This window comes from Cupressus sempervirens, chromosome 6 (assembly GCF_028749045.1).
Source record: "Cupressus sempervirens isolate cs-2001-9-10 chromosome 6, ASM2874904v1, whole genome shotgun sequence".
Classification (NCBI taxonomy): domain Eukaryota; kingdom Viridiplantae; phylum Streptophyta; class Pinopsida; order Cupressales; family Cupressaceae; genus Cupressus; species Cupressus sempervirens.
The window spans coordinates 115,547,029-115,574,682 of NC_143123.1; the positions used below are offsets into that span (position 1 = coordinate 115,547,029).

Consider the following 27,654-nt stretch of genomic DNA (forward strand, 5'->3'; position numbering starts at 1 on the left):
AAGAAAAGAAAGAAAAAGAAAAAAATACGACTAGAAATAAGAAATGTTAAAAAGAATGTCATAGTGGATAACTTGGATTTGTCATGTTGTGCATGTTTAAAGGTCCCATCTCATGTAGCTAAATTTGACATCTAAACTTTTATCAAATGAGACATTAAGATGGTTAGTAGTCCTTTTATCTCTTACTTTTTTATTTGAAAAAATTCTTAATGCATATATAGGTATGATTTATTATCAAAATAAGTATTAAACCTTTCCACAATGCAAACACTAATAATAAGTAATCAATTAATCATTTAACCACTTGACCTTGATGTTATTTGAGCTGCAAAATTTCATAAGAATATTTTTACTCGCATGTTTCAAAAGATGTTTGTAAGTTAAATATGTTGATCCACTATATTAATTTCAACATTTTGCATGAAGAGTCATGCTCGTTCAATCTTGTATTGAGATAAAAATAAATGTTTTAAATATAAAGCTAGATTATTAATTGTCTAAAAATATAATTTGAATAATAAAGATAGTTGTAGGGGTGCATGAATATGCATGTTTATTTTTCTATTGTTTGTGGGCATTTAATGTGCCAAAGACCTCTATTTATTGAGATAGAATTGTAATGTTTTCTTATATTTGATCTTTTAGGTCAATTGATCCTAGTATTTGTGATCAAGAAAGTCTTTCAGAAGAAAAAAATATTTGCCTTTGGACAATTTATGTTTTTCTATTGTTATTAGTTTTTTCACATGACATGAGAACTATTTTTCTTCATTTTGTACTATTTGTAAATTTTTAAAAACACAAACATTGTACACAAACACAAATTTGATTTTATTGAAATTGCTTATTACATTATATTTGTGTAGACTATCTTAACACATTGTATATTTCAAGCTAGTAAATGAACTTGCTCATAGCAGGTCAGCATCTCTCATGAGGTTTGTGACGTGACTTAGCCATCTCTTGTGGCTCTATAAGACTATTGGTTTTATCGAGCATCGACAAGCTGATCTTTTGGTGCAACAACAACCCCGACCATTCTAACAAGTGGTATTAGGCGTTGGAGGCTGTGACAAGTGACAATAGGAGGGGAATTGTTGGAAATGGGTCTACGTCCCTCACATTAACCACCTCTTATGGTTCTATATGACTATTGGTTGTATCAAGCTAGACCATTCTAGCAAAAGTAAGAACCTCTTAACTCATGAACCAAAACAAAAAACCAGTTGAACATAAAACTATGAATAATCCATCTCACATCATGTGCAAATAAGAGGTGAATGGAAGTGACTACATGAGTTATCTTACCAAAGCCGTGTCTAACTAAATGATCTGTCAACATCAATTTTCAACATACTCTCTTGATATTGAAACTCAAACTTTGATCCCAAAGCATTCAAAACTGATTCTTGCAATAGTACAACATTTCATCACTATAGTCTTATAGACTCAAATGATATTTTTCTAAGTTGCATCTCATTTTAAATTACCTTAAATTGGTAAACAAATATTATTATAAATAAAAAATTATAACAAAGTCTTACCAATAAATTTTTTGTAACTACAACATATTTTTAGAGCTAAGCTTTTTACGATATATTATTAAAATGATGCCAATTATCACCTATTATATGCTTCTATTAATATTGAATAATCCATTGCCACCCTTAATGTACATATTTATTGGATACATGATACACTATGACAATGGAGATAGATCGAAATCCCTTGGCTCACTCATCTAATACACTACATTATCCCATTCCCATTCTATTGTGAGTAAAGAAGCAATCAATGTACCACACAAATTTTAGACAATGTAAATAAAAATTCTTCTTGAAAGGAAAATTCTTACACAATCCAATATTGGAGATAGAATATCTCTACAATTCAAACAAAAAAGTTTAGAAGTTTTTTGAAGTTTTTAAAGATTAAAATAAAAATGAAAGAAAATAGAAGTTCGAAGTTGATAAGAGATGGAAATTAGAAAGTAATAGACATTTAAGCCATAGAATTTGAAGATGAACTGTAAAATAAAGACAATAACATACAGTTATGATAGGATGGACATTATTCTTCATATACTATATCAAAAATACTGGATAGCCAATATCCTAAATCAATCTTACCCTTCAATGATAGCTATATGTATGAAATTTCCTACAACAATTATTATACTTTGAAAAGGTTATACTAACTATTTTACTACCATCTAAGTGGTGGACACTCAAATGCTAGAATGAACTAAATATTTAATATTATTATTTTAAGAAAAAAGCTATGATGCAGCATAGTTTCTAACACATGTTCGCAGGATGAATTTGACAGATAGGACAAGAATACTTGAATTCATATGATATTAATTGCAGGTAAATCTACTTAGTTAGCTCCTAGTTGTATATTATGTAAAATATTTGATAAAAATTGCTTCCAATAATTATTTTTGAGAAGATTTTTTGAAATCTCAAAACCTGCACTTTTGGCCCAAACAAATTAAAGGGTATGAATGAAAACAAAACGTCTGAGATTTTTAGAGAGAAATCCTCCGAGTTACTAAACTACTCACCGGGGGTTTAGTGATGGGCGCTGGTTTCAGACGCTTTCTGCTTAGGTGCAATTGAATTGGGTTACTGGTCGTTATTACAAATTTACATCATAGAAAGGTTTGCGAAGGTAGACAGACAAGTCAGATATGCATAAATCCAACATTATAAATTGTGGAAATTTGTATCCAGTTTATTATTTCAGATTTGGTGCAGCAATATAAAATTATATAAAACCAGAAGTTCTAGACAAAAACTACTGTAGTCTAAATGCTAGAAAAAGAAAAGACCCACATACCTGAAAGATGATGCTCTCTTTCCAAGGTCCCATGACTATGCTAGAAAAAGGAAAAGACCCAAGATCCTGCTTTAGTTGCAGACACCATCTCTGGCTGTACATTAACCAGAAATACATGGCAGCATAAAATCTAGATCAATGTATTGAGGGATGGGAGTTCTTTTGTATAAATAATATCTTATGTCAATTTCATATACAGTTAATAACAGTGTGTAAAAACATTTTGAATTAATGTTTATCTTAAAAAAAATTGCAGCTTCAATGAAGGAACTATCAAATACAAAACAATTGTTGGGAAAAACTAAAATCTGATTAGATGCTCTCAAATAATTTAATCCCCGTTTCAAGTTAGTCCTTAATTATAGTTCCGTGACAAGAACTAATAAAGATAATAGAAAAAGACCACTTATTTAATTTCAATTATAATTTGTTTTCTTCCAATTATAGCATTTTCACCTTTCATCCTGTCAATATGACTGTTATACACATGATCCAACAGCCAGTCATAGTGCATCTCAATCTATGCAGTCCTTGTCGCATAGCTCAGCACAACTAGAGTCTAATTGGGCGATTTGACAGAGTAATATCTTGTAATGTCTTGTTTAGATCGTCTTTTTACATTTACATAGAAGCACTCTATGCTTTGGACATGCCCTTATGATGTAGGTGCCCTGCCTTATTTTGTCCCTTATTTTCTTGTGGTACTTTGTTAAATTTAAGTTCTCATCGACATAATTAACCACTTCCTAGACTGGAATCAAATTTCCTAATGTCAACAGACAATTTCAAGATGACAGTAGAATATATTCTGCAGCTGTCTGATAGCTGTTTATTTATATAAATATGATTCTTTACACCCTCCTAAGAAGCGTGTCATTCTGTGTTTCATTTGATGTTTAAAAATAGCTATCAGTACTTCGAGATTTTAAATTACAGAAGCTATTATGTAAGAAAAGTTTCTCTATAGTTTAGTCATGCCATTAACCATATTCAAAGATTAGTCCCAAATCATGGGTTTTGGCTTACTGTCAGTCACAGTTCGACTGTGTGTGTGGGCTCATGAATAAAAGTCTAACAAGTACTAGCTGTGTTTTTGGTATTTGATTGAGTTATTCTTTTTTTGGATGTTCCAAATATATTGTTAAGATAGTGGAGAACTCATAGACTAGAAAAAACATTTAACAACAATCTGCGTATAACCCAACAAGAAGATTTTCCATTTGTAGTCAACCCAATGGACACAACACTGAAGTTTCCATCCCCACAGAATCTGAGGGAAGAATTGTGTTCAAGATCTGAGGATTCTTCTGTGCCAAAGAAACAGACTTACAAGGGTGGATGGAAAATTATGCCCTTTATTGTGGGTAAGAAATCAGGTCCTAAGTTTTCTTGATGTTATGTTCTTTTAATTTTATTGAGATTCAAGTTTGAAGACCCAAATTAGATCTATCAATTTTTCTCCGAAGAGAACCTCGGTATTATAATTGAACGATGATCATTATGGTGTAATAACTTGGCAGGAAATGAGAGCTGTGCAAATCTTGCAGTGTACAGCTTATCTGCTAACCTGGTGGTGTTCTTAAACAGAGAATACAAGATGGGTCTGCTTGCAGCTGCAAAAATTTCGACAGTTTGGGGAGGAGTAAACTTAATAGCACCCATTGCTGGTGCTGTCGTAGCAGATTCTTATCTAGGAAGGTTTTGGACAATCCTTTTTGCCTCTTTCTCATACATATTGGTAGGCAAACTCTATTTTCCATCTGGTGAATAATTGAAATTTTATAATATGAATTGTTTGTAAGCAGACATACTTAATTTGTTTGGGGTTTCTGTAAACTTGCCATCAGAATTAGATTGGTTGGTCCCTCTCAAAAACAAGAACTAATTTTTTAACATTGCATTTTGGGTTCATAGCTCGTTTTAAATCTAGCATTCTATTGGGTCTGTGTAATCTTGTCATCTGAATTGAATAGATTGGTCCCTCCCAAAAACAAGAATTAGTTTTTTTGTAACTTTGCATTTGGGTTATAGCTTGTTTCTCTTAAACAAGCTTATGCATCTATACATATAATTTGATGCAAGAACACATTATTCATATTGGTGTGATTCTTTTTCAAGGAATGGTTATTTGTCTTTGAATATGAAATTGAGTTTTTCTTAGGATAACTTTATTCTTAATATATTCAATCATCTCAACATTCTTAATCAAAATGAATCACAATAAAATGAATACTTATAATATAGTATGAAATGATTAATAACGAAAAAATCAGTCATATTTCAAAAGGATTAGAAAATAACATATGTATATCTATTGCATAGAGTATTTTCATCAAATTGTTGGAAATTTTTTTTCAAAGAATTGGTTGATGCAGGCATTGCTGCTGATGACAGTGGTATCTGTAGTTGTAGATCAAATAAGGGGAACTGGAGTTGACCTTGCATTGCTTTATATATTTCTGATACTAATGGTTGTGGGGTCAAGCGGAGTGAAGTCATCTTCCATACCCTTTAGGGCAGAGCAATTTGACTGCAATGATGACAAGGACAAGAAAAATCAGCAAAGCTTTTTCAATTGGTATTATTGTGCATCTACTGTTTCTATCATGCTAGGCCTCACCTTTGTTGTTTATGTACAAAGTGATGTCAGCTGGAAATGGGGGTTTGGTCTGGCCACTTTGCTCATGATTATATCCACTTTCCTTTTCTCTCTTGGTACCAAGTTTTATGTCATGATCAATCCACAAGGCAGTGTCTTGACTGCCTATGTTCAAGTCATTGTCGCATCTATCAGTAAGAGAAACTTGGTTTTGCCCTCTGATCCAAGAGAATTATATGATGTACCTATAGACAAAGAAAAAGATGAGTTGAAACTCTCTTCAACAGATCGCTTCAAGTATGTAATACTTTTTCCTCCTTTCAGTGACTTTTTCTTTAAACCGTGTTTCTTTAATTTTCTGAAATCATTTCATTATTATTTTTCTTAGTCAAAAGAAATCATTAATGCACGTTTGATTGTTTGTTGCTAGTGTTGTTCACTTAACTACTTATTCCTTTAAAAGTGGGAAATTTTTGGTTTGGTCAAGCGGTTTATTACCAAACACCCCCTTCTAAGCCAAAAGCATCTATTCAGTCTTTAGGATTACTAATTCATAAGTGATGGTGTATTATGGTAACTTATGCAGTGTATCTTAAGGGTTAGATAGCCATTTTCCTTTAAGCCATTCTACAGACTTACACTTAAGATCTTCTATTTATAGCTAGAGTGCTCTACCCCTTAACTACTTCCCCATTAAGGATCAGTCTATCTTGGTTTGAGATGTAGTTTATTATCAAAAATGTTAACAAAAAAATCTCTACACAATTTTATTAGAATATTATTCTAAAATGGCCTCTTAAGATGGAGCGGCGAAGGTGATTAAGGTTTCGTGACAAAGGTCATGGTGAACACATGTCAGACTTCTCTAAGCAACAACAGGGCCTGTGCCAGCCATGTATCCTTTTGCAGATCACACCCAACGTGTGGGGCCTCACAAAGAACAGACAGTTAGGTGGAACTTCCAAAAAGTGGAAAAGTCCAACCTATTACCAGTGGGGTACTCATATTATTTCAGGTGTAAAAGGTGGTTTTAAATTCCTTAAGAAGAAGGAATGGCGGCCTAGGTAGATGATGCAGACGTACCCTTGACGAAGGATCATCCATCAATGATAGACGAAAGGGTTCTGGACATTTGCATTGAGTCTAAGGCATGGAAAGGTTTGGGTCAGATGTTGAGAGACAAGGCTTTTTTCATGAAGTGGGGAGGAGGCTGGCTGGCTTTTCAAAAGATCAAAAGTGGGTCAATGAGGAATGTGGACAACAGGTTTCCCTCAAAAATTTAACCAATAGCTTCTTCTTGAGTAACATGGGGTCTGTTGTCCTGCATTTTGTCAACCACAAAATGTAGGTAACAGTACGCAACTTTTTCAAATTAGTTTCGCATTTCTCTGAGTTTATTTCATTATTTAATTGGTTAGTATTGATCAACCAATCGTTACCAATTGATACAATGAATCTTTTTATTGAAAGCCTTCGTCAAGTCTTTTTTGTTTTGCTTTTTATCGAGCCTTTGCTTGATTTTTGAAGCCTTCACAGTCCGTTCTTTGCTTTTGAGTTTGCGTTTGTCTGTTTTTAGTCCTTTGAATTTGCTCATGTTATGCCTTTCGATTTCCCATTCGATTCAGTCTAACCTAGAGGTCAATCGGAGTTGTCAGTCAAGAGATATGGTCATTTTAGTGCCTCAAAAGTAGACATTTTAGGTGCAACAGCACGAATTAAAAAAATGATGTTATATTTTCATTTTGACATTCACTTTTTGAAAATATAACATTTTATTCACTTTTTGTTATGTTTTAAAGTTACTTTTCATTTAAATTTATAACTTAAAGTGACTATAGTGCACTTTATGTTATAATTTTAAGTTGAGTTACTTTTTAATTTTTCACTTAAAGTGACTATAGAACTATATAGTTACTTTTTAAATTTTTGATTTTTAAATCAAATACTTGTATAAATGTCACTTTAACTTAATGTTTATGACTTATATTGATTAATATAATGCATAAATATTATTTTTGACCCATATTGTTGACATTTTTATAAAAATAAGTGAAATGCATAACTTAAAAGCCTAAAAGTGGACATTTTATGTGCATATGCATGTTAAAAACTATGAAAAGTGGAAACTTTTCATGCTAATGAATATTAAAACTCATTTTGAGGACCTTTTTCAAGTCATTACATCAAAAGCTTGTAAAAATGGACCTTTTTTATGCAATGACATGAAAAGTTGAGTTTTCATGCTTGTGTATGAAAAATGTGAAATATGTTTATAAAATATGTAAGTGACCCCAAAAAGTGAGATTTTGGAGACTTGCACATTTTAAAATATGTAATGAGCCTCAAAAAGTGAGATTATGTCTCAAGACATATTTTAAAACATGTAATAGACTCTAAAAGGTCCTCTTTTGCCTTTCAACATCTTTTAAAATATGTAATGAACATAAAAATGTCCTATTATGTGAAGAAAACATATTCTTGCTCCAAACCTCCGATTTTGCTCATAACTTTTGATTGTCTCCATAGATTTGAATGAAATCAGTTGCATTCATGATGTTTTGGAGAGGTGATCATTTTGCCCTCATCAAAAATCAAGTTATTGCACTCAAAAATGTGTTTGAAACTCCCAAGCTAAGGCACGTTATTTGTATAAAACTCCATAAATCTTCAAAGTTTGATCACATTTTTGTATGGAATCAAATCGTTTTGGTCCTATTTGCTGATTACATCACATAGTGATCACCATTTTTGTGTTTAAACATCAAATCGTTTTGTTTGGAAGATCACGTTTTTTGCTTAGAGAAACACGTTTTTGCTTAAATTGCCCAGAAAATTGGGGTTTTAATCCACTTTTTTGCGTTTTGAAGCCACTTTTTTGCATTTTGATCCATGTATATCCATTTGGGGAAGTCGTTTTTGCGTTCACAAGTCAAAAATGACTTTAAAACATGCATTGTTTAGTCACGTTTTTGCAAAAGCGGCCCAGATTTTTGAATAAAAAAGTCATATTTTTTTTCAAAAAACTCAAAAAATTGCATTTTCAGCCCATACATTTGATCAAAAGGGATTGTTTTTGAGTTTTAAATGCATGATATTGTTTTTGGAGACCATTTATTTGGCACTTTCATGTCAAATCCGACCATTGAATGTTCATTACATGCAAGTGCGGAAAAAGTCAAAAGGTTGTTTGAAAATCCGGATTTAAAGGAGAATTGGTCTTAAGACTATAAAACTTGCTATTTTAGAGCATCTTTTCCTTCATTTTTGGCACATATTCATCATGTAAGTGGACCTCTTTTTTCTTACATTTTAATTCATGCTTATCCTTGCTAATTTTATGCATGAAATCGTTGAATGGATGCCATTTGTAAGAATCTTTGCCTTAAAAAGTGCATTTTTCCTTTAAATATGAAGTTTTCCTTCATTTTGATGGTTTTGGTTCTTCCCCAAGTTTCAAATTCAAATTTCATCTTTGGAGTGCATTGCATATTGGCATGTTTTGAGTTGTTTTCAAAGGTATGTTTTTCTTTTGTTTTGGTTTTGTGTGCTTGTTGCCAGTTTTTCTCCATTTTGGAGAAGTTGGAAGTTTTTTCCCAAAAACTTGTTTTCCCTTCACTACATGCGAAAGCATTATCATGTCATCATTTTTCACATTCCATTTCTAGGTCATTACATCTCACATTTCATCCGACAAATTCGATTACATGTTTTTCACCTCATTCGCCATTTACACATGCATGTAATCCCATTTTCCACTTCTGTTTTCATCCATCTCATTTTTTCGCTTTCATTCGCACGACACGATTACACGAAATGTCTTATGTGTAATTGCATCTAAAAGGTCCGATTTTGATCAAAAGTCATATTTTGAAAAGACAAAAAAGATGTTATTTTTGCTTTCCGTGAATTTTGACTTCTTTCTTTCTCCAAAAGTGACTATATAATTCATTATCTCACCTCCATTGTTTCATTCCCATCTCCATATGCATTCACACCTCCATGAGTAAATACATGTTTCTGTATCTTTTCATGCTTTTCATCTTAGCCTTCATCCGCATATGCATATAAAGCGTATCTTTCACTCACACTTGCATCTCATTTCATCCTCCACCTTCCATTACATGGTGCATTTACATGTAATCCATTTTTCGTGCAGTGACATCTTGAAAGCCCAAGTCACTTTTTGAAAATCAGCAATTTCCATTTACACGCATTCCCATGCGCCAAACACTTTACTTCAAAAAAAAAAAAAAAAAGAGTTAAAGGTGTTGATGGAAAGTTGTTCCGAGTGTACATCCGAACATCATCAAGAAGGTTTCAAAGTGTCGAAGACTCCAGTTTGTGTTGATCTACAAAGGAGAATTCACGACAACTTGAGCAAGAAAAGATGGATCACATCAAGTTTCCACATGATAATGGACAATTCATCAAAGAGAGCTAGAGGTTGTCCAAAAGACGCAACACTATGGTTATCAATGTGAATGCAGCAGTACAAGGTACAGGAACTCTCAATCCCGTTATTATCTGGGATTGCATCGTCAAGTACAAGGCCTTTCAAAATTGTTCTTTTCTCTTCCCTCTTCTTTCTTCTTCTTTCATGTTTGTAGTTGGAGAAGACGCATTACATGAAAAAGTGTAATTACATGTAATGCGAGTTACACATATGTAAAACGATGTAATGCGAGTTGCACATGCAGTTGCATGTAACCCTTTATTTTCTGTAGTTAGACTTGGTCAAAGTTGGTTGAGTTGCTCCCACTTTTTCCTCCCCCTTTTTCTCAACTTCTTTGCCTATATAAAGGAGTGCCCCCTCATTGTAAAAATTATCTTTTGTTGTATGCAAGAAAGCTCTGCCACATTTGTGCAAGCATAACTTTGATTGTGTAGTACGAATTTGGGAGAAAAGTGAATAAAAGAAGCAATTGGATTCGAAGCTTTGACTGGAAGCAATTGTGATAGAACAAATTAGAAGCTTTGACTATAATTTGTGCCTATTGTCTTGATTTATGTTATTATTGTGTGTTTAATAAAAGAGCATAGAGAGTTAAGAAACAATTAAAGCTCGAGCTTTGACCAAGAACAATTGTGAAAATCCATAGCTAGAAGCTTTGTCTGTGGTTTGTATTTTCATCTTAATTTGCAAAATAGTTAGATTGTTCTTACTTTTAGGAGTCTTTGTGCCCTAATTGTAAAACTTTTACCATATAGAAGTACAACCGGACTTAGAGCCAAACCGGATTGTTTTAGCTAGCCTTTGAGTTAGTGAAGATTTATCGGTATCATTGTTTCCAGCTCTTGATAGAAGTGTAGTTAGAGATTTACCTTGCCCATTATTCGTTCTACGAATAAGTGGATCCTTTCTTAAAAGTTAAGAAGAAAGGATAATAGTAACACCCAGTTTATAAATCTCTCAATTTCTTGCTTACCTTGAGTTGATCCAAGGAACAGTGATAAGGGGGAGCCTTCCCTTTAAGGTAGGAGAGACTTTGTCTCACATGCTGTAGCTGGTCATCCTATTTTGCGACTGAATTTTTACCCAAAACTCTCGGTTGCAAAATATCCACCCAATAGGGTCTACGCAAGATAAGTCTTGGATCATGTACAATGGGCCCTTTTTGATGGACAAGGTGAGTTTTTACATAAAAGACGGGGTGCCTAACCTCAACCTGAAGCAAGCATCAATAGAGGGAGTCCCAATCTGTGTTCGATTGTATAATCTACCGCATGAGTATTGGAATGAGGAAGTGTTCCAAGCGATTGGTAACAAGCTTGGTAGGTTTATCAAATTTGATGAAGCCATCTCTAAAGAAGACTTCAGTATGTATGCATGCATTTGTATTTTATGGAAGCCCCATCCTCTATTACCAAAAACGATTGAGATTTGGACCTCGGAAGGGAATTGGTGGTAGGAGCTGGAAGTGGAGGAAATCATAGAAAGATGCAAGGTTTGGAAGGAATGGGGTCACAAGGATTCAAAATGTTTTGTCTTGCAGAAAGGGCAAGGTAAGGAGGAAAAAGCCTTAGAGGAGAAGGTGATTAGGCTTTCTGCTGGCGCCACCACTAGGAACTCTCTACTGATTCCGGAGGAGGTCCCTTTTGTTAATACTATGGCCCCAATGGCCCAACGGGTGACAACAAAGTATTGCCACCTAGGGGAGTCAATTTAGAGGTTGATATGACTCTAAGCTGTCAAGAGAAAGAAGTGATTGAGAGTTGAACTCCGAATGGTTAGGGTGAATATTTGCTTCAAAAGGGTGATGATGCATAGTAGGATGGATTCAAGGAGTTAGGTTATGCAATCAGAGTGTTGTAATCAATGTTAGTATAGGGGGATGAGGAGTTGTCTAACACGGTAGATCAGTGTGTTGAGGAGGTGGCTCTTGAACAAGATCAGGTAGTAGTTGAAGGTCATCTAGACTTTGGAGCGAGTAAGGAATTAGATGCTTTGCTATGGAGAGTGTTTTGGCAGAAGATGTCAACATGAGCCCGAGTCATGACATGGAGGAAGGCCATTTTAAGAACATTCATGTGCCTCCTTTGTGTTCAAAGTTGCCTAATAGGGTAGGGGTGTCAAAGACTGATTCAGGTCATAGTGCATATTTGTTTGTGTTGTCTGAGGAAGTCAGCATTGAGGATTTTTGTACTATTCAGCATTCTAAGGCCAAATCTACCAAAGTCAACCTAGGCCAAGGGAAGAAGATCCATCCAACAAATTTTGGAAGATGTTGGTAACATGAAGGGACAAACTAAACTTGGATCCTAGAGAGGTATATTCTCTTCTAGTCAACCATGAAATTCCTTGGAATGTCAAGGGCTGCAATGCCCTTGACAAGAAATGCCTTATTACAAGAGGCTTTGATTGAGCGAAACTGGATGTAGTGTGTGTGCAAGAAACTAAATTGGAAGTGGAGAATGTTGCAAGAGTATTCGGAGCGCGTATTCAATGTTCGAGTTTCTTTATGGAAGTTGTTGGAGCGTTTGGAGGGTTGGGAATTTTGTGGAACCCGAGGATGATCACAATCGAGTCGGTGCTGAAAGCTAGGTATTGGTAAATGGTTACGTTTAGCTCCTTCTCTTTAAGTTTTTCTAGTTTTTTCATTAATGTTTATGGCCTAGTTAACATGGACCAAAAGAGGCTAGTGTGGAAGGAGATTGCAAGAGCTTTGGGGGGCCTTGCTCAATATGTGGTCATAGTAGCAAGGGATTCTCATGCGAAATGGTATTTGTCCGATAAGAGAGGTGGGGCTAGTGTTTTGAGCAAAGTACAATAGGCATCTAGGAGTTTGTGACTGACAATGGGTTGTGGGAGGTGGAAGCCAAAGGGGGTTTGTTCATGTGGACAAATAGGTGGGCTAGCTTTTCAAACATTGGAAAAAAACTATACTTATTTTTCTTGCCAGGGAATTGGAACTCTATTCCCTTAATCTTTGAAGCTAGTGTGTCGGGGATTTCAGGTTCCAATCACTTCCCCATTTCACTGTTGGTTCAACGTGATGGAATTCTTGCTAGAAGGCCTTTTAAACTGGAAGAGATGTCTTTTAGGGAGAAGGGCTTTATGGGTTTGGTTACTTAGTGGTGGCAAATTGCAGCAAAGAAGGATGGCAATCTGGCTTTCCAGTTTTTTCAGAAGCTTAGATTTCTCAAGTGGAAACTTAAACTCTAGAATAGAGAGCACTTCGTAAATATCTTTGTAAAAAAAAGTAAGATGGAGGGTGGCATAGTGGCTTTGAACAACAAGGTGTTGGCAAATGGTGTGGATGTTGTGAATTTCATGATGAAAAAGGACTTATTAAGTCAATATTGGGAGATTCTATAGAGAGAAGAGATCTATTGGAAGCAAAAGTCGAGGGAGAACAGGCACAATGTTGGTGATAGAAATACTAATTTTTTCCACAATTCTGTCAAGTCTCGGAGGTGCATCAATTGGATTCTATCCATCAGGCATGGGGATGGATCAGTGCCGAAGGACCCCTAGGTGATCAATCAAGATGAGGAAGATTTCTTTTCTATTTTATCGTCTAAAGAATTGGTGGACAGGAGCTTGGCTCAAGAGGAGATTTTGGGTTTGGTCCCTAGTTTGGTTACTCAGGATGACAACCAAATGTTGATGGCGCTTATTTCAGTCAATGAGCTCAAAGCTACAATTTTTGGTTTTGGCAGAGACAAGGCTCCTTGCCTGGATGGATTCTAGGCCTTTTTTATTAGAGGTTTTTGGAAGTGATTAAATGAGAGTTACTTGGGGTGATGCAAGAATCACGGAATCTTGGCTCTATCCTTTGAGATTTCAGAAATTCCCTGGTGGCCTTAATTCCAAAAAGGTAGAAACTATCAACCATTGATGAGTTTCATCCGATTTCCCTTTGCAAATCAGTATACATAATCATTTCCAAGGTGGCTGCAGACAAGCTGAAATGTATCATCAAGAAGTTGATTTCCCCTAAACAGAGTGGTTTCATGCCCAATAGGAATATAGTTGATGGCATCATAGTGGCCCATGAGGCAATCCACTAAGCTAGAGCGAGAAAGCAAAGGGGGATGACGTTGAAACTGGATATCAGGAAGGCATATGACAGGGTTGATAGAGGCTTCCTTTTAGATAATGAGAAGGTTTGGGTTTGGAGAAGGTTGGCTTGGATTTAAGGGATGATTTCAGATTATCAGGCCTCTATTTTAGTTAATGCTAGCCCCCAAAGGTTCTTGGCTACGTCTTGGGGCATCCCTCAAGGTGACCCCATATCACCCTTTCTATTTATCATGTTGGCTGAAGTTTTGGAGCTTTCCATTTCTAGAAAAAGGGAGCTTGGTCAATGGAAAGCCATCCTCATTGCAAGGGATACTGAAACGACTACGTATTCTCAATTCGCTGACAACACTTATTTTTTTGGGGTTGCATCTACTGCAAAAGTGTGAGTGATGAAAAATGTTCTTGATTCATACAATTTGGCTTTAGGACAATGTGAGAATTGGAACAAATCAGAGGTGTTTTTTTTAACACAAAAATTGGTTCTCAACAGGCCATTGCAATGTTCTTTTTTAACACAGAAATTAGTTCCCAACAGGACATTGCAAAGGTTTTTAGTGTTCAAATTGATAGGCTACATAGCAAGTTCTTGGGTACACCATTGTTTCAAAGGCGTTGGCAAGATAGAAGAGTGGAAAGATTTGGTTGATGGGTGCCTTTCTCGAATGGCAAGTTGGAAGAGCCGATGGATGACATCGGTTGTCTGGTTACTTATCAACTATGCTGATTTTCTCTTTGGCCTGCTTCAAAATTCCTAGAAAGATTATTGGGACTATTCAAAAAAGAATGCGGAAGTTATTGTGGAATAGATCCTAGGAGCAGGATAAATTTCCCCTAATGGCCTAGGATAGGATTTACCAACCAAAAGGTGGAGGTGGGGTGGGGCTTTGAATGGAGGTTACTAAATACAGCTATGGGGGCTAAACTAATATGGCAGATGTATGTGCAAGGGGACTAGAGATGGATCAATGTGTTAAGCGCAAAAACCTCAATAGTTTGGAATTCTCACCATAGCCAATCCGCCAAGAGGTTCTGCTTTGTGGAAGTTTCACATTAGTTGCAGGGAGGTTGTTACAGATCACATTACATGGCAAGTCAGGGAATGGGCTGAAGGCCAAGTTTTGGAGTGACTCTTGGGATGATCAGAGAATTTTGGAAAATGAAGGAGTCTCTCAGAACATTATGGAAGCTTCTAAACACCAATAGGGGACTAAGGTGATTGATTTTGCTGATATGGATTCTTTTTTTGTGGGGAGGGCGCTTGTAATGTCCCATTTTTTTGGAGGAATTAATTATAAAGTTATCAATTATAAATTAAATAATAAAAAACTTCTAGAGGTTGCTGGAAGAAGCGGAGAAAAATTAAAAAGGGAGGCTGACCTATCAAGGAAAAAAGAATAAATAGGCATTGAGGGCTCATTGCCTATCATCGAGATTTATTATTGAATTTTGTTTAGGTGCGTTGTGGAGCCTAGGGTTTCTGCAAATAGTCACAATTGGCCATTGAGAACGAAAACTCTCAATTGGTACGCAATTTTGAGGGTGTGAGAAATCACCTGAATTATTGTAGTTGTGGGAAGGATATTTCAGTCCTTTTATTTGTGCTTAATTGCTGATTTGGAGTTTCCAGTGGAGTTGCACTTTCACCATATCATCTTCGGCATTCAGTCTCCACCATTTGATCAATCCAGGTTCTCATTTCAGTTTGTAGTTGTAATAAGTTCTCAATTGTATACAGCCAGTTAGGGTTATCTGTAATGTGCCAGGTCATAATGTTTTAGTGCTGAAAATTGGCATATCATTTGTAAAAACATTTGATTTTTATTGAATGAATACATTGGCACTGTTATTTCTTTTATTTCAGCAATATATTTTAGCAGTGTATTAAATTTAGGGTTTGTTTAGTGGCCTACTGGTACAAGTCATTACAGTGGTATCAGAGCGGTTTCCTGCCAGCCTGATAGGGTTACCCAGCCACCATTTAATTTAGTTTACAAAGGAACCAGCATAACTAAGAGTATGGCTAAGAGACATTCTCAAAGTCCATCCAGAAGTGTGCGAAATGATGAGACTTTACAGCAATAGGAGAGGCTTCTACAGTCAATAGAGGCAAGTACGCAAGCAATGATGGTTATGATGCAACATTTGATTGGGGAAAATAGGAGAAATAATCATGATCAGGATGATAGAAGCATAGCAGGATCACAACATAGGACATGGTCTGGAACAGCTGATAGACCCAAACGTCCTACATTTAGAGAAGAAACTCCAGCACGCACACCTGATGCTATTGTAACAAATATTGTAGATGAACTCCGACAAGCGAGGAATGAGTGGGATTCATTACCAGAATATGTATAGGATGGATGGACATTTGACAGGTACCTAAACTATAGAGCTGCCAGGCAAAAGCAAGTAGATAAACATAGTGAGTTGCGACAGGTCATCAACAAGTTGGTATTACCCACATTTGATGGCAGTAGGAAAATGACTGCTCGTGCTTGGTTTCATAAGGTGGATACTTTCCTATCTCTGAAGACTATGACAGAAATTGAAGCACTCAAGTATGCCACTTTACACTTAGATGGGGCAGCACATGATTGGTGGACACATGGCATGATCACATTGCAACACAATCAGGTAACCACTTATCAAGAGTTTGTGGATAGATTGATAGAAAGGTTTGATAAAAAAAATCTTGAAGTTTATTTCCGGGAGTTAGCTTAGTTGAGACAGTCAGGAGGCTTAGAACAATTTATCAATGACTTCCAGAAGCTTGCAGTGATGGTGCCTGACATTTTAGAAAGGAGGCTAGTCATTTTATTCACAGAGGGATTAACTGAACCACTCAAGGGGTGGGTAAAGGCCTTTGACCCTCCTATATTACAGGAAGCCATGAAGAAAGGCCGCAATATGGAACTTGCAGCTCCAGCAAACCGGTTTAGTTCAAAGGGTTCTTCATCATTTAGAGATAACAAAGGGGAATTCAGCAAGGGTAAAGAGAAGGTTAGTGACTCAAAAGACAAGCTAGCTGCACCTTGGGATAAGGAAACACTTAATGACTAGCATAGGAAGAAGCTATGCTTCTTTTGCAAAGGTCCCTATGAGTTTGGTCATGATTGTCCTATGAAGCCTAAGGGGAAGGCTAACCGGGTGATGTGGGCTTATTACGAAGGTTCAAATTCAGACATCTCAGAGCACCATGATGAGGATCTTGATGAGGCAGAGGGTGAACAAGAGGTAGATAGTGTTGAGAAAAAAGAGGCTCCAGAGATACATTTACAAGAGGCACATCTGTCTAGTATTCAAAGAGAGGGTCTTTCAGATTTCGAGGAGTCTTGGCAGGACAAAAGATTATTACTCTATTGGATACAGGTGCCACGCATAATTTCATTGATGCACGATTTGTGGAGAGGCATGGACTCATTACTAAGGAGTTTGAGGGACTAAGAGTTAAGGTAGCTGATGGATATACTCTTCGTTGTGATAGGATGGTGCGAGATCTACCTTTGTGCCTGAACAACTATGAGTTTAAGGCAGACTATTATGTGGTCAACATGGGTGACATGGACATAGTACTTGGGATGCAATGGCTACATTCTTTGAAGGAGGTTACCCTGAGATTGGAGGATATGGAGATACGATTCGTGGTGGATGGTAGGACTCATGTGCTGAAGGCTATCCGTAATGGTGATGTTAGGACTATCTCATTTAGGTAGTTGGAGAGATTAGCCAGGCATAATACTATAGAGTGGGCAGCAATATGTGCCTTGATGCCTACCCAGGGGGAGCAACATAAGACTGAATATCATCCAGATATTCAAAAATTGAGAAACAAGTATGGGAAGGTATTCAGTGAGATTCCACCAAGCAGGCCACCAGACAGAGGTATTGAGCACATTATCGAGTTGGAGGAAGGTGCTAAGCCTGTCATGATCACACCATACCGGCACCCAAAATGACTCAAAGATGAGATCGAGAGGACCATCAACGAGTTGCTAGCAATGGGACACATCAGACCAAGTAAGTCACCCTTTGCATCTTCTGTTGTTTTGGTAAAAATGAAGGATGGTACTCTACGAATGTGTATTGATTACAGGGTGTTGAATAAGAGAACTATAAAGAACAAGTATCCCATCCCACGCATCGATGAGCTAATAGACGAATTGCATGGGGCTTGTTATTTCACAAAAATTGATTTGAGATCAAGCTATCACTAGGTCGGAGTTCGAGAGTAGGATATTGAAAAAACTACTTTCAGATGTCATTATGGGCATTTTGAGTTTGTAGTCATGCCTTTTGGTTTGACTAATGCACCTGTCACTTTTCAGTCCACTATGAACAAGGTCTTCCACCATCAGTTGAAGAAATTTGTGCTAGTGTTCTTTGATGATATTTTGATCTATAGCGGGACATGGCAGGAACATTTAGAGCACTTGGAGACAGTATTAAGCATTTCACAGAGCGAGTCCTTGTATGCCAAGGAGTCCAAATGTGATTTGGGGATGACAGAATTGTTGTATCTTGGACACATCATTAGTGCAGAAGGAGTGTGAATGGATCCTGAAAAGATCCATGCTATTGTTGATTGGCCACCACCAAAGAACCTTACACAATTAAGAGGGTTCCTTGGTCTATGTGGATTTTATCGCAGGTTTGTTAGTGGCTACTCACGACATGCAGCGCCCATGACAGATTTGCTGAAGAAAGGGGCATTTGTGTGGACTCAGGAGGCACAGGAGTGTTTTATGCGGTTCAAGGAAATAATGACTACATGCCCAGTATTAGCATTGCCTGATTTCACGAAGCCATTTGAGCTTCAATGTGATACTTCTAGAGAGGGAGTTGGTGTCGTACTCATGCAAGACAAGCATCCTATAGCCTATGAGAGTAGGAAACTCAGAGGGGCTGAGAGATCATTCAGTATATATGATAAGGAGATGTTGGCCATCATGCATGCCTTGGCCAAATTCAGACAGTATCTTGTGGGTAGCAAATTTTGTATTAAAACTAATCATAATAGTTTGAAGCACTTTTTGGGACAGCGGGACCTGAATGATCGTCAGCAGAAGTGGGTGAGTAAGTTACAGGCATATGATTTTGATATCACATATGTTAAGGGGACACAGAATATTGTTGCAAATGCTTTATCCCGTAGGCCACACCTCACTTCTATGATTCAGATATCAGAGGATTGGCGACACTTGATTGTAGCAGAATATGCCAAAGACACATGGGCCCCTTCTATAGTGGAGGGGACAACAATCGACACCAGATACACTCTCATAGATGATTTGATCATTTACAAGAACAGGATTTACTTAGTCCCAGGATCGAAAGTGAAGTAGTTGATTTTTAGAGCATTCCATAATTCACCTACAGCAGGCCATCTTGGGTATTTCAAGACTTACAAGTTAGTACGGGAACGATTCACTTGGAAGGGACTTAAGGCTGATGTTTTGCAGTATGTGCGTGAGTGTCATGTTTGCCAACAAAACAAACAAGAGCACACTTATCCAGCAGGGCTCCTACAGCCACTTCCTATTCCTGACAGGAAGTGGGAGTGCATCTCTATGGATTTTATTACAGGCTTGCCTAGGGCCCAAGGGCGTGATTGTATCTATGTGGTGGTGGATAGGCTGACAAAATATGCTCACTTCTTCCCTATCGCTACTACATACTCAGCAACTCAAGTGGCAGATGTCTTCTTCAGGGAGATTTTTAGATTACACAGTTTGCCTCGGAGCATTGTGAGTGACAGGGACAGCCGCTTCATGAGTCACTTTTGGCAGGAGATATTTCGGTTGTGTGGCACTGAGCTTACATCTAGTACCAGTTATCACCCACAGACTGATGGTCAAATAGAGATTGTAAACGAATGGGTGGAAGGGTATTTGAGGAATTATGTGGCAGATCAACAGCGAGCTTGGGTCAGATGGATATATCTCTGTGAGTATTGTTACAATACTACATATCATATGACTATACAAATGACACCCTTCATGGCACTTTACGGTTATGAGGCACCTAGTTTCTTAGATTTGTTGTTGGGAGATAGTCGAATACCCCGTGCAGGTGAACTATTACAGGAAAGTAAGGATATAGTTGCTACTCTCAGAGACAACATTGCTAGAGCTCAGAACCAGCAAATACAGTATGCAGACAAGAAGAGGACTGAGCGTAGTTTTGAGGTAAATGATATGGTTTACCTCATGTTGCAGCCATATAAGCAGTCCACTCTCAAGAAGAATGGTACAGAGAAACTCAAGCCACGCTATTATGGACCATTCAAGATCATAAAACGAGTTGGTGAGGTGGCTTATGAGTTGGAGTTTCCCACAGATAGTCGAGTGCACAATGTGTTTCATGTATCATGCCTCAAAAAGGCGTTGGGTCAGAATGTGATGCCTTCTACAGTATTACCTCCCTTGGATGATGAGGGGAAATTGATCTTAGTGCCAGAATTCATTCTAGATAGTAGAGAGAAGCAGCTACGCAGGAGAGTAATCAGAGAGTATCTAGTTAAGTGGAAAGATTTACCTATTGAAGATGCTACTTGGGAGGGAGAAGTGATTTTGCAGCATCCAACATTAAGATTGCTTGAGGCCAAGCAATTTTAGGAGGGGCAGACCTGTAATGTCCCATTTTTTTGGAGGAATTAATTATAAAGTTATCAATTATAAATTAAATTAAAAAAAACTTCTAGAGGTTGCTGGAAGAAGCGGAGAAAAATTAAAAAGGGAGGCTGACCTATCAAGGAAAAAAGAATAAATAGGCATTGAGGGCTCATTGCCTATCATCAAGATTTATTATTGAATTTTGTTTATGTGTGCTGTGGAGCCTAGGGTCAAATAGTCACAATTGGCCATTGAGAATGAAAACTCTCAATTGGTATGCAATTTTGAGGGTGTGAGAGATCACCTGAATTATTGCAGCTGTGGGAAGGATATTTCAGTCATTTCATTTGTGCTTAATTGCTGATTTGGAGTTTCCAGTGGAGTTGCACTTTCACCATATCATCTTTGGCATTCAGTCTCCACCATTTGATCAATCCAGGTTCTCATTTCAGTTTGTAGTTGTAATAAGTTCTCAATTGTATACAGCCAGTTAGGGTTATCTGTAATGTGCCAGGTCATAATGTTTTAGTCCTGAAAATTGACATATCATTTGTAAAAACATTTGATTTTCATCGAATGAATACATTGGCACTGTTATTTCTTTTATTTCAGCAATATATTTTAGCAATGTATTAAATTTAGGGTTTGTTTAGTGGCCTACTGGTACAGGTCATTACAGCGCTGCAGTAGAAAGACCATGCGATTTTGGGTTTGGATACTAGTGATCAATCAGTGTTTCAAAGGATTTTAGAGGGTAGATCAATTATAGGATCTAGAGATTTGGACACCTTGATATGGTGTAGTGCAAAGAGTGGTAATTATATGGTCAAGATTGGCTATACTCTACTGGAGAATATTCATAGGAAAGTAGATTGGGAAAAGAGTTTGTGCTGGAATGGGGTGTGTCTTCCAAAGGTGGGGTGTTCACATGGTTGGCTAGGAGTTGTGTTCTTACTGAGGACAAACTGATGAGAGCGGGATTCGTAGGACCCTTTAGATGTGTGTTGTGCAACCAAGCAAAGGAAACACTCGATCATCTTTTTTTAAGGTGTAAATCTTCTCAGAAGGCCTAGCATTTAAATTTGCAGAATTTGAATTAGCTTAGCCCTATGCCGACCAATTTGAAAGAATTGTTGCAGTCTTGGCCTACTCAGCACCTATCATCCATCTTTGCTACAGTATGATTCATTGTTCCCTTTATAACCTTGTGGGAATTGTGGAAATAACGAAACTAGAAGATATTCTAAGATAAGGGAGAAGACCTCCCCAAACTTTTAATTAGATTGGAGAAGGCAGTATTGGAGCTGGTTTGAAATGCCACCTCAAAGATAAATACACAAAAAATTCCCTTCAGTCAGGGCAACACTCTCGTCCAGTGCACCTTTCCATTGGTGAAATTTAGGCTCATTGATGGGTCTAAAAGGGTTAATCCTTTGCAGTCAGATAGAGGTAAAGTTAAGTGGTTCCCTCCCGAGCCTAGGTGGGTTAAAATTAACTTTAATGGAGCTTTTAAAGGCAATCCTCATGGGCCTTCAGATATTGGTGTCATAGCGCTAGACGAGGATGGTGACATTTTGGCCATACGGTCCAAGTGTGTTGCTAATGGTACCAACAATTTAGCTGAGTGCCAGGCAGCAATTGAAGCTGTATTAATGGGGATTCAGCTGGGCTATCAAAAGATTCACTTGGGATGTGACTCGCAGATAGTGGTCAATGGCATTGTGAAGGAAGAGTTGAACGTGTGGTATTCAAATAAGTACAATAAGAAAATTAGAGCCTTGTTAGAGGAAGTAGATGAATTTCGGGTCACCCATGTGTTTAGGGAAGCCAATGATCTAGCAATAAGTTGTCAAATGTCGGGGTGGTAGGGTCACTTGAGGACAAATTTGTGTTTGTGAAGATTTTCGATTTGTAAATGTTTCAGACTTAAGACTTAATATTTTAAAGTTCAAAGACTTGGATGGGTACTTGTGATGTTTTTTGGAAATGTTGAGAGTTTAATTGAAGTCGGGGTGACTGATTCGTGGGTAGAAGATTGTACAGTCCATGGGTGTGGGCATATGTGCCTCAGTTTTTCCATGCAATTTCATGATGAAATGATCTAGTCTTGATTGTGGCATCGATTATGGAGAGTTTGCAAGGCTTATTAAAAGGTGAGTGCAGTCAGTATGAAGGTGTTTTGTTGCAAGCCAGTTTGGTGTCATGGAGAAGAAAGATGGAGGCAATTTTTTGTTTGTGAACAGAGGTTCAGATTTCGTCTTTCACAGGGATGATTTCGGTGAAGAGGTTGGGCAATGCCTTCAAATATGACAATGAGGAATTTTGGCAGGCTGTGTGCGTGGTTTTTGGTGAGGAATGTCTATAAAAAGATTTAGGCCGCACTCAAACCTAGATATCTCATCCCTCTTTCTCGGTTTTGGTTTAATGGTGGGTTCAAGCAAAGAGGAAGTGCAGAGGGTTACGAGAGCTTGTTTGGAGCCAAAATGGGCTATCAGGTTGGATGACATCATTGCAAGGGAAGAGGTGGGGGTCATCTTGCATATGGGCACTGGTTCATGGAGGCTAATTGGTGTTGGTGATGACGAGCTCCAACCACTAGTGGTGTGGCTCTTTGTGAACCCAGGAAGTGTGCATTTGCCAAAAGCAAAAGAAGGGCGGAACCTGCTTTTGGATTTCCTGAATGCCCATGAGAGGCATCAAGCACAAGGGTTGCCAGTTGGAGGAAGGAAATGTAAGATCACTCCCTAAAAATCCACATCCCAATAGGGGAAGATGGTTAACCGGTGGTGAGACATCAAGTAATCATGTTTGCAGCGAAGGTTAGTGGTGCTTCTGGTGGAAGAAAATCGGGTTGTGGGGTTGCCTCCAAGCGGTGGGGTGGTGTTGTCGCAGGGGTGGATGTGTCCTTGGCAGAGGGAGTGACTGGTGCAGGTCCAAGTGGTGTTACGCCAGCGGTGGTGCCTGATGGTGGGGATGGTTTCCCCGATTTCTTTCATGAGGAGGCCGCCATGTGGTTCCAGTAGTGAGGGGTGTGGAGTTCCTGCTGTCCTTTTTTGTTCTAAGTCTGAACTTGCTTGTGCTTAGTGTCTAGATGTTTGTCGTAGGGGTTTAGGGGATTAGGGTGTTTTTTGGGAATCAATGTAAAGGGATGTAAAGAGTTTCTATAGCCACTTAATGGCAACTTCAATATGTAATTCACAATCTTTATATTAATAAAATATAAACTATTACCGTTCAAAAAATAATAATAAAATGGCCTCTCTACAGCCAGTCCATTTTTCTATTATAGATCTAGATGTGACTTGTAACAAAAACAAAAATCTATCATCAAGTCATTCATCCTTCTGAAACTGGCCCATTTTTTATGGAATTGTAGTTTATTACCCAACAATCTTCTTTAACTGACTCTATAAAATGCTTTAGATTACTAATTTGACTTAGATTCTGATATTAAGTTGAGCTTTTTCATGGACCCATTTAAGATTCAACCCTAGTACCTTTCATTTATTGATAGAACGTTTTTACTGCCCCTTTAAGATCAACCCGTCCTTTGTCAAGGTGCCACTTATTACCAAACATTTTTTTGCAGGTCTTGTTTGCAAATAAAAAGTATAAGTAACAGCTTTAAGTTAAAACAAACGTTTCACTCTTCCAGAAACAGATTAATCCTTATATACGTTTAATTGATTCTACATATTCTAAGACAACACAGATTAATACTTATATATGTTCAGTTTATTCTATATATACTCTAAGACAATTGATTCAATTCATTGTTTCATATACAATGATAATAAAAATGGACATGTATGCAATACAATTTAAGAAGTTATTGATTCTCATCCTGCAGGTTTCTGAACAAGGCAGCCATAATCAACAGAAAAGAGGATAAGGACCAACATACCTCCACACCCAATCCATGGAAGCTCTGCCCAGTTCAGAAAGTAGAGGAGTTGAAATCGGTAATGAGAATAATACCCATTTGGACTGCAGGGATACCAATCTCCATCATCTTGGTGGGCAGTGCAAGCACTTACATGATATACCAGGCAACTCTCATGCAAAGAAAACTCACCTCCCATTTCGAAATACCGCCTGCCTCCATGAGCGTCTTCACCCTCTTAACAATATCAATTTGGCTGCCCATCTATGACAAACTCATAATACCCTTTTTCCGTCGCTTGACAAACAAAGGCAGAGGCATTGGCTTAATTGAAAGAATCGGAATAGGGCTTGTTCTCTGTGTTCTCACTATGGTTGTAGCTGCATTGGTTGAAGTTAAGCGTAAAAACAGCGGGGAAAATATCTCTGTGCTTTGGCTGGCGCCACAGCATTGTCTGCTAGGGTTAGCAGAAGCCTTTTATGGCATTGGCATGATCGAGTTTTTTTATGTGCAGTTTCCACAGAGCATGAAAAGTACTGGTGTGGCATTGTACTGGTGTGGCATGGGGATTGGATTGTTACTCAGCAGTGTTGTTATTACAGTTGTTCACAATGTCACTGGAGGGAATAAAAGAAATGCTTGGCTGCCTGAAAATCTAAATGAGGGGCGCCTTGAATATTTTTATTGGTTTTATGCAGCCCTTGGTCTGCTTAACTTTTTTTACTTTGTTCTCTGTGCAAGGCTGATGAGACAGCCCGGGAGCGGCAGCTACAGTTCTGATCAGCAGCAGCAAAATAAACAAGCAGCTCTGTCTGTTTGAAGTCAGATGTCATATACTCCATCTTGACCACTTCGTCAAATTTTTGATCAACGGCATTTTGTCCTGCTTTAAGAATAATCATCACCATAAGAATGTGAATTCAAGATGCATCTCTTTGTTTTGATCAACGACGATAAATGCAAGCACTAGTTTTCATTAAAACAAGGTATCGCGAGATGGTCGTATTTTAAATGTTGTGAGATTTAGCAGTCTTTTTGTTTCTGTTGGGTAGTAACGTTTGCAGGTTTAAACTTTCATAAATGTAAAGTTGTGAGATCTAGTGTACGAGATGGAATGTCTCTCAATCTCCATCTCTCCACGTTACCAATATATGTTGGAAATTATTGGAGATGTCTTCTTGTATTTGTATAAAGTTTGAATTCCATTCTATTTTGACTATATCTAAATATATAATAGGATGTTGAGCAATTTAATATTTATATTTAGCACTATTTTGTATACTAATATTTACACATTTATCGAAATATTGTCAAAACTCATTAAATATAATTTCTTTAACCAATGTCTATCAATTAAAATTAAATATTTCTTTGTATGTGCAATCATTTATATTTTTGTTATAGTATACATGCACATTTTTTAAGATAAAAATTTATAAAAATTATTTATCAATTATATGATTAGTTATAAAAGTTAGAGTCTTAATACTAACACTTTTACTATTAAATAATAAATATTTTACAGTATAGTTATTTAAAAATATATATTAGATGTTAAGAATATTATATTTATAATTATTATATATTTTTAAATATTTATTAGTATCTAAATTTTTTTTGGATTAATATTATATCTTATTTTAAATAGTTTAGATTGATAATCATACAATTGAGTAATATTTAATTTCATTAACAAAATAATTTAAAAAATAGAATTATTTTAAAAATATTATATACAGCTAAAATATAATTAAATAATATTATAATATATCTTAACTTAATTTTTAAAATTTAATAAATTTAATAATTTATATTTAACTTTAATAGAACATTAAATTTAATTAAAAATTATATCCATATTTTATATTTATTATAATGGGGCAAGTACTTAGGCATTATGTAGTACTTGTTCAAATTTATATTTGGTATTTAATGTAAGGATGTACTATGGGCCATGTTATATTTCATCATCTAAAAATATATAACATTTAATGATGTTGATAAAAAATAGGAAAACAAATAAGTATCACTGTAAAACTAAAGTTAGATGGCATGTATTTGATCTAAATATTTTGTCCTGCCTTTAAGGATAACTTAATGATTGCCATAAGAATGTGGTTTCAAGATGCCTCTTATAGCTTTGATCAAAGAAAATAATTTCAAACACATTCTTCATTAAATTAAAGTATTTTTTGACATAGTTTATTATGCATTCTTCATCTTAGAGTATGGAATTTGAAATAGAATGTTGGTTACATCTTCAATGTTGGGAGATGCAATATTTATCAACCTACCCCTTGCAATGTCATCAGATCTACTCGAAACCATTCAAAATGTCTTCTTGTTACTTATACATACTTGAATCTCATAGGTATGTGCAGGATCATGGTGTGCCAAAAAGTGGTGATGTGAAAAACATGTAGTTTTGAAATGCCTAAAAGTGTTTCAAAATGTGCTTTGACTTTTTCCCCACCCATTCTGGTACCAAACCAAAAATGTAATACCTTTCCTAACTGGGTATCTGATTTGAGAATGGGTATTCGATTTGAGAACAGTTATCCAATTTGGGAATGGGTATCCGATTTGAGAACGGGTACCCGATCTATGTTCCCAAATCATGACACCAAATTCAAATGTAAAGGGAGTGGGGACCAATTTTTAAGATAAATATTGATTTTTATTTACCAAACTCAAAGGGGGGGGACCAATTTTTAAGTTATATCAAGTCCTAGTATAATATAGTTATAGCATAATTGGGGGTGGGAGACCAATTATTATATATAGTTACTAAAATTTATTATATAATATTAAATTATTATTATTATTTATTATATAATTATTTTATATATACTTATTATATATTATTTTATATCATATATATTATTATAATATATTATATATATTGTACTAACCTAAGTTAATAAACTATATGATGATGTATGTTCCTAGGGGTCCCCCTAGGGACATACATGTGTTCCAGTGAGTCCAAATGGGTCATTGGATGCCCTAATTATTTATCATATATATTATTATTATGTATTACATATATTAGTAACCTAAGTTAATAAACTATATGATGATGTATGTTCCTAGGGGTCTCACTACACTAGGGACATACATGTGTTCTAATGAGTCCAAATAGGTCATGGGATACCCTATAACCCATTTGACCCATTATACAACAACATATCTT

At 36.6% G+C, this 27,654-nt stretch overlaps 1 protein-coding gene across 1 annotated transcript; it reads left to right on the top strand.

The window, feature by feature from the left end:
* Window positions 1-3,884: 3,884 nt before the first annotated feature.
* Window positions 3,885-25,677, top strand: LOC149551474 (protein NRT1/ PTR FAMILY 2.13-like). The gene is made up of 4 exons (XM_089789694.1): window positions 3,885-4,205; window positions 4,362-4,579; window positions 5,217-5,737; window positions 24,429-25,677. Exons 1-4 carry the CDS (start codon window positions 4,076-4,078, stop codon window positions 25,279-25,281), a joined length of 1,722 nt encoding a protein of 573 aa, XP_089645820.1. The 5' UTR covers window positions 3,885-4,075; the 3' UTR covers window positions 25,282-25,677.
* Window positions 25,678-27,654: the final 1,977 nt, after the last annotated feature.

Excerpts from the sequence above, each read along its gene's own strand:
- LOC149551474 (XM_089789694.1), top strand. The coding sequence starts at position 4,076 with ATGGACACAACACTGAAGTTTCCATCCCCACAGAATCTGAGGGAAGAA. Across the intron at positions 4,580-5,216 it reads CCTCTTTCTCATACATATTG|GCATTGCTGCTGATGACAGT; the intron begins GTAGGCAAACTC and ends TGGTTGATGCAG. Across the intron at positions 5,738-24,428 it reads TCTTCAACAGATCGCTTCAA|GTTTCTGAACAAGGCAGCCA; the intron begins GTATGTAATACT and ends CTCATCCTGCAG.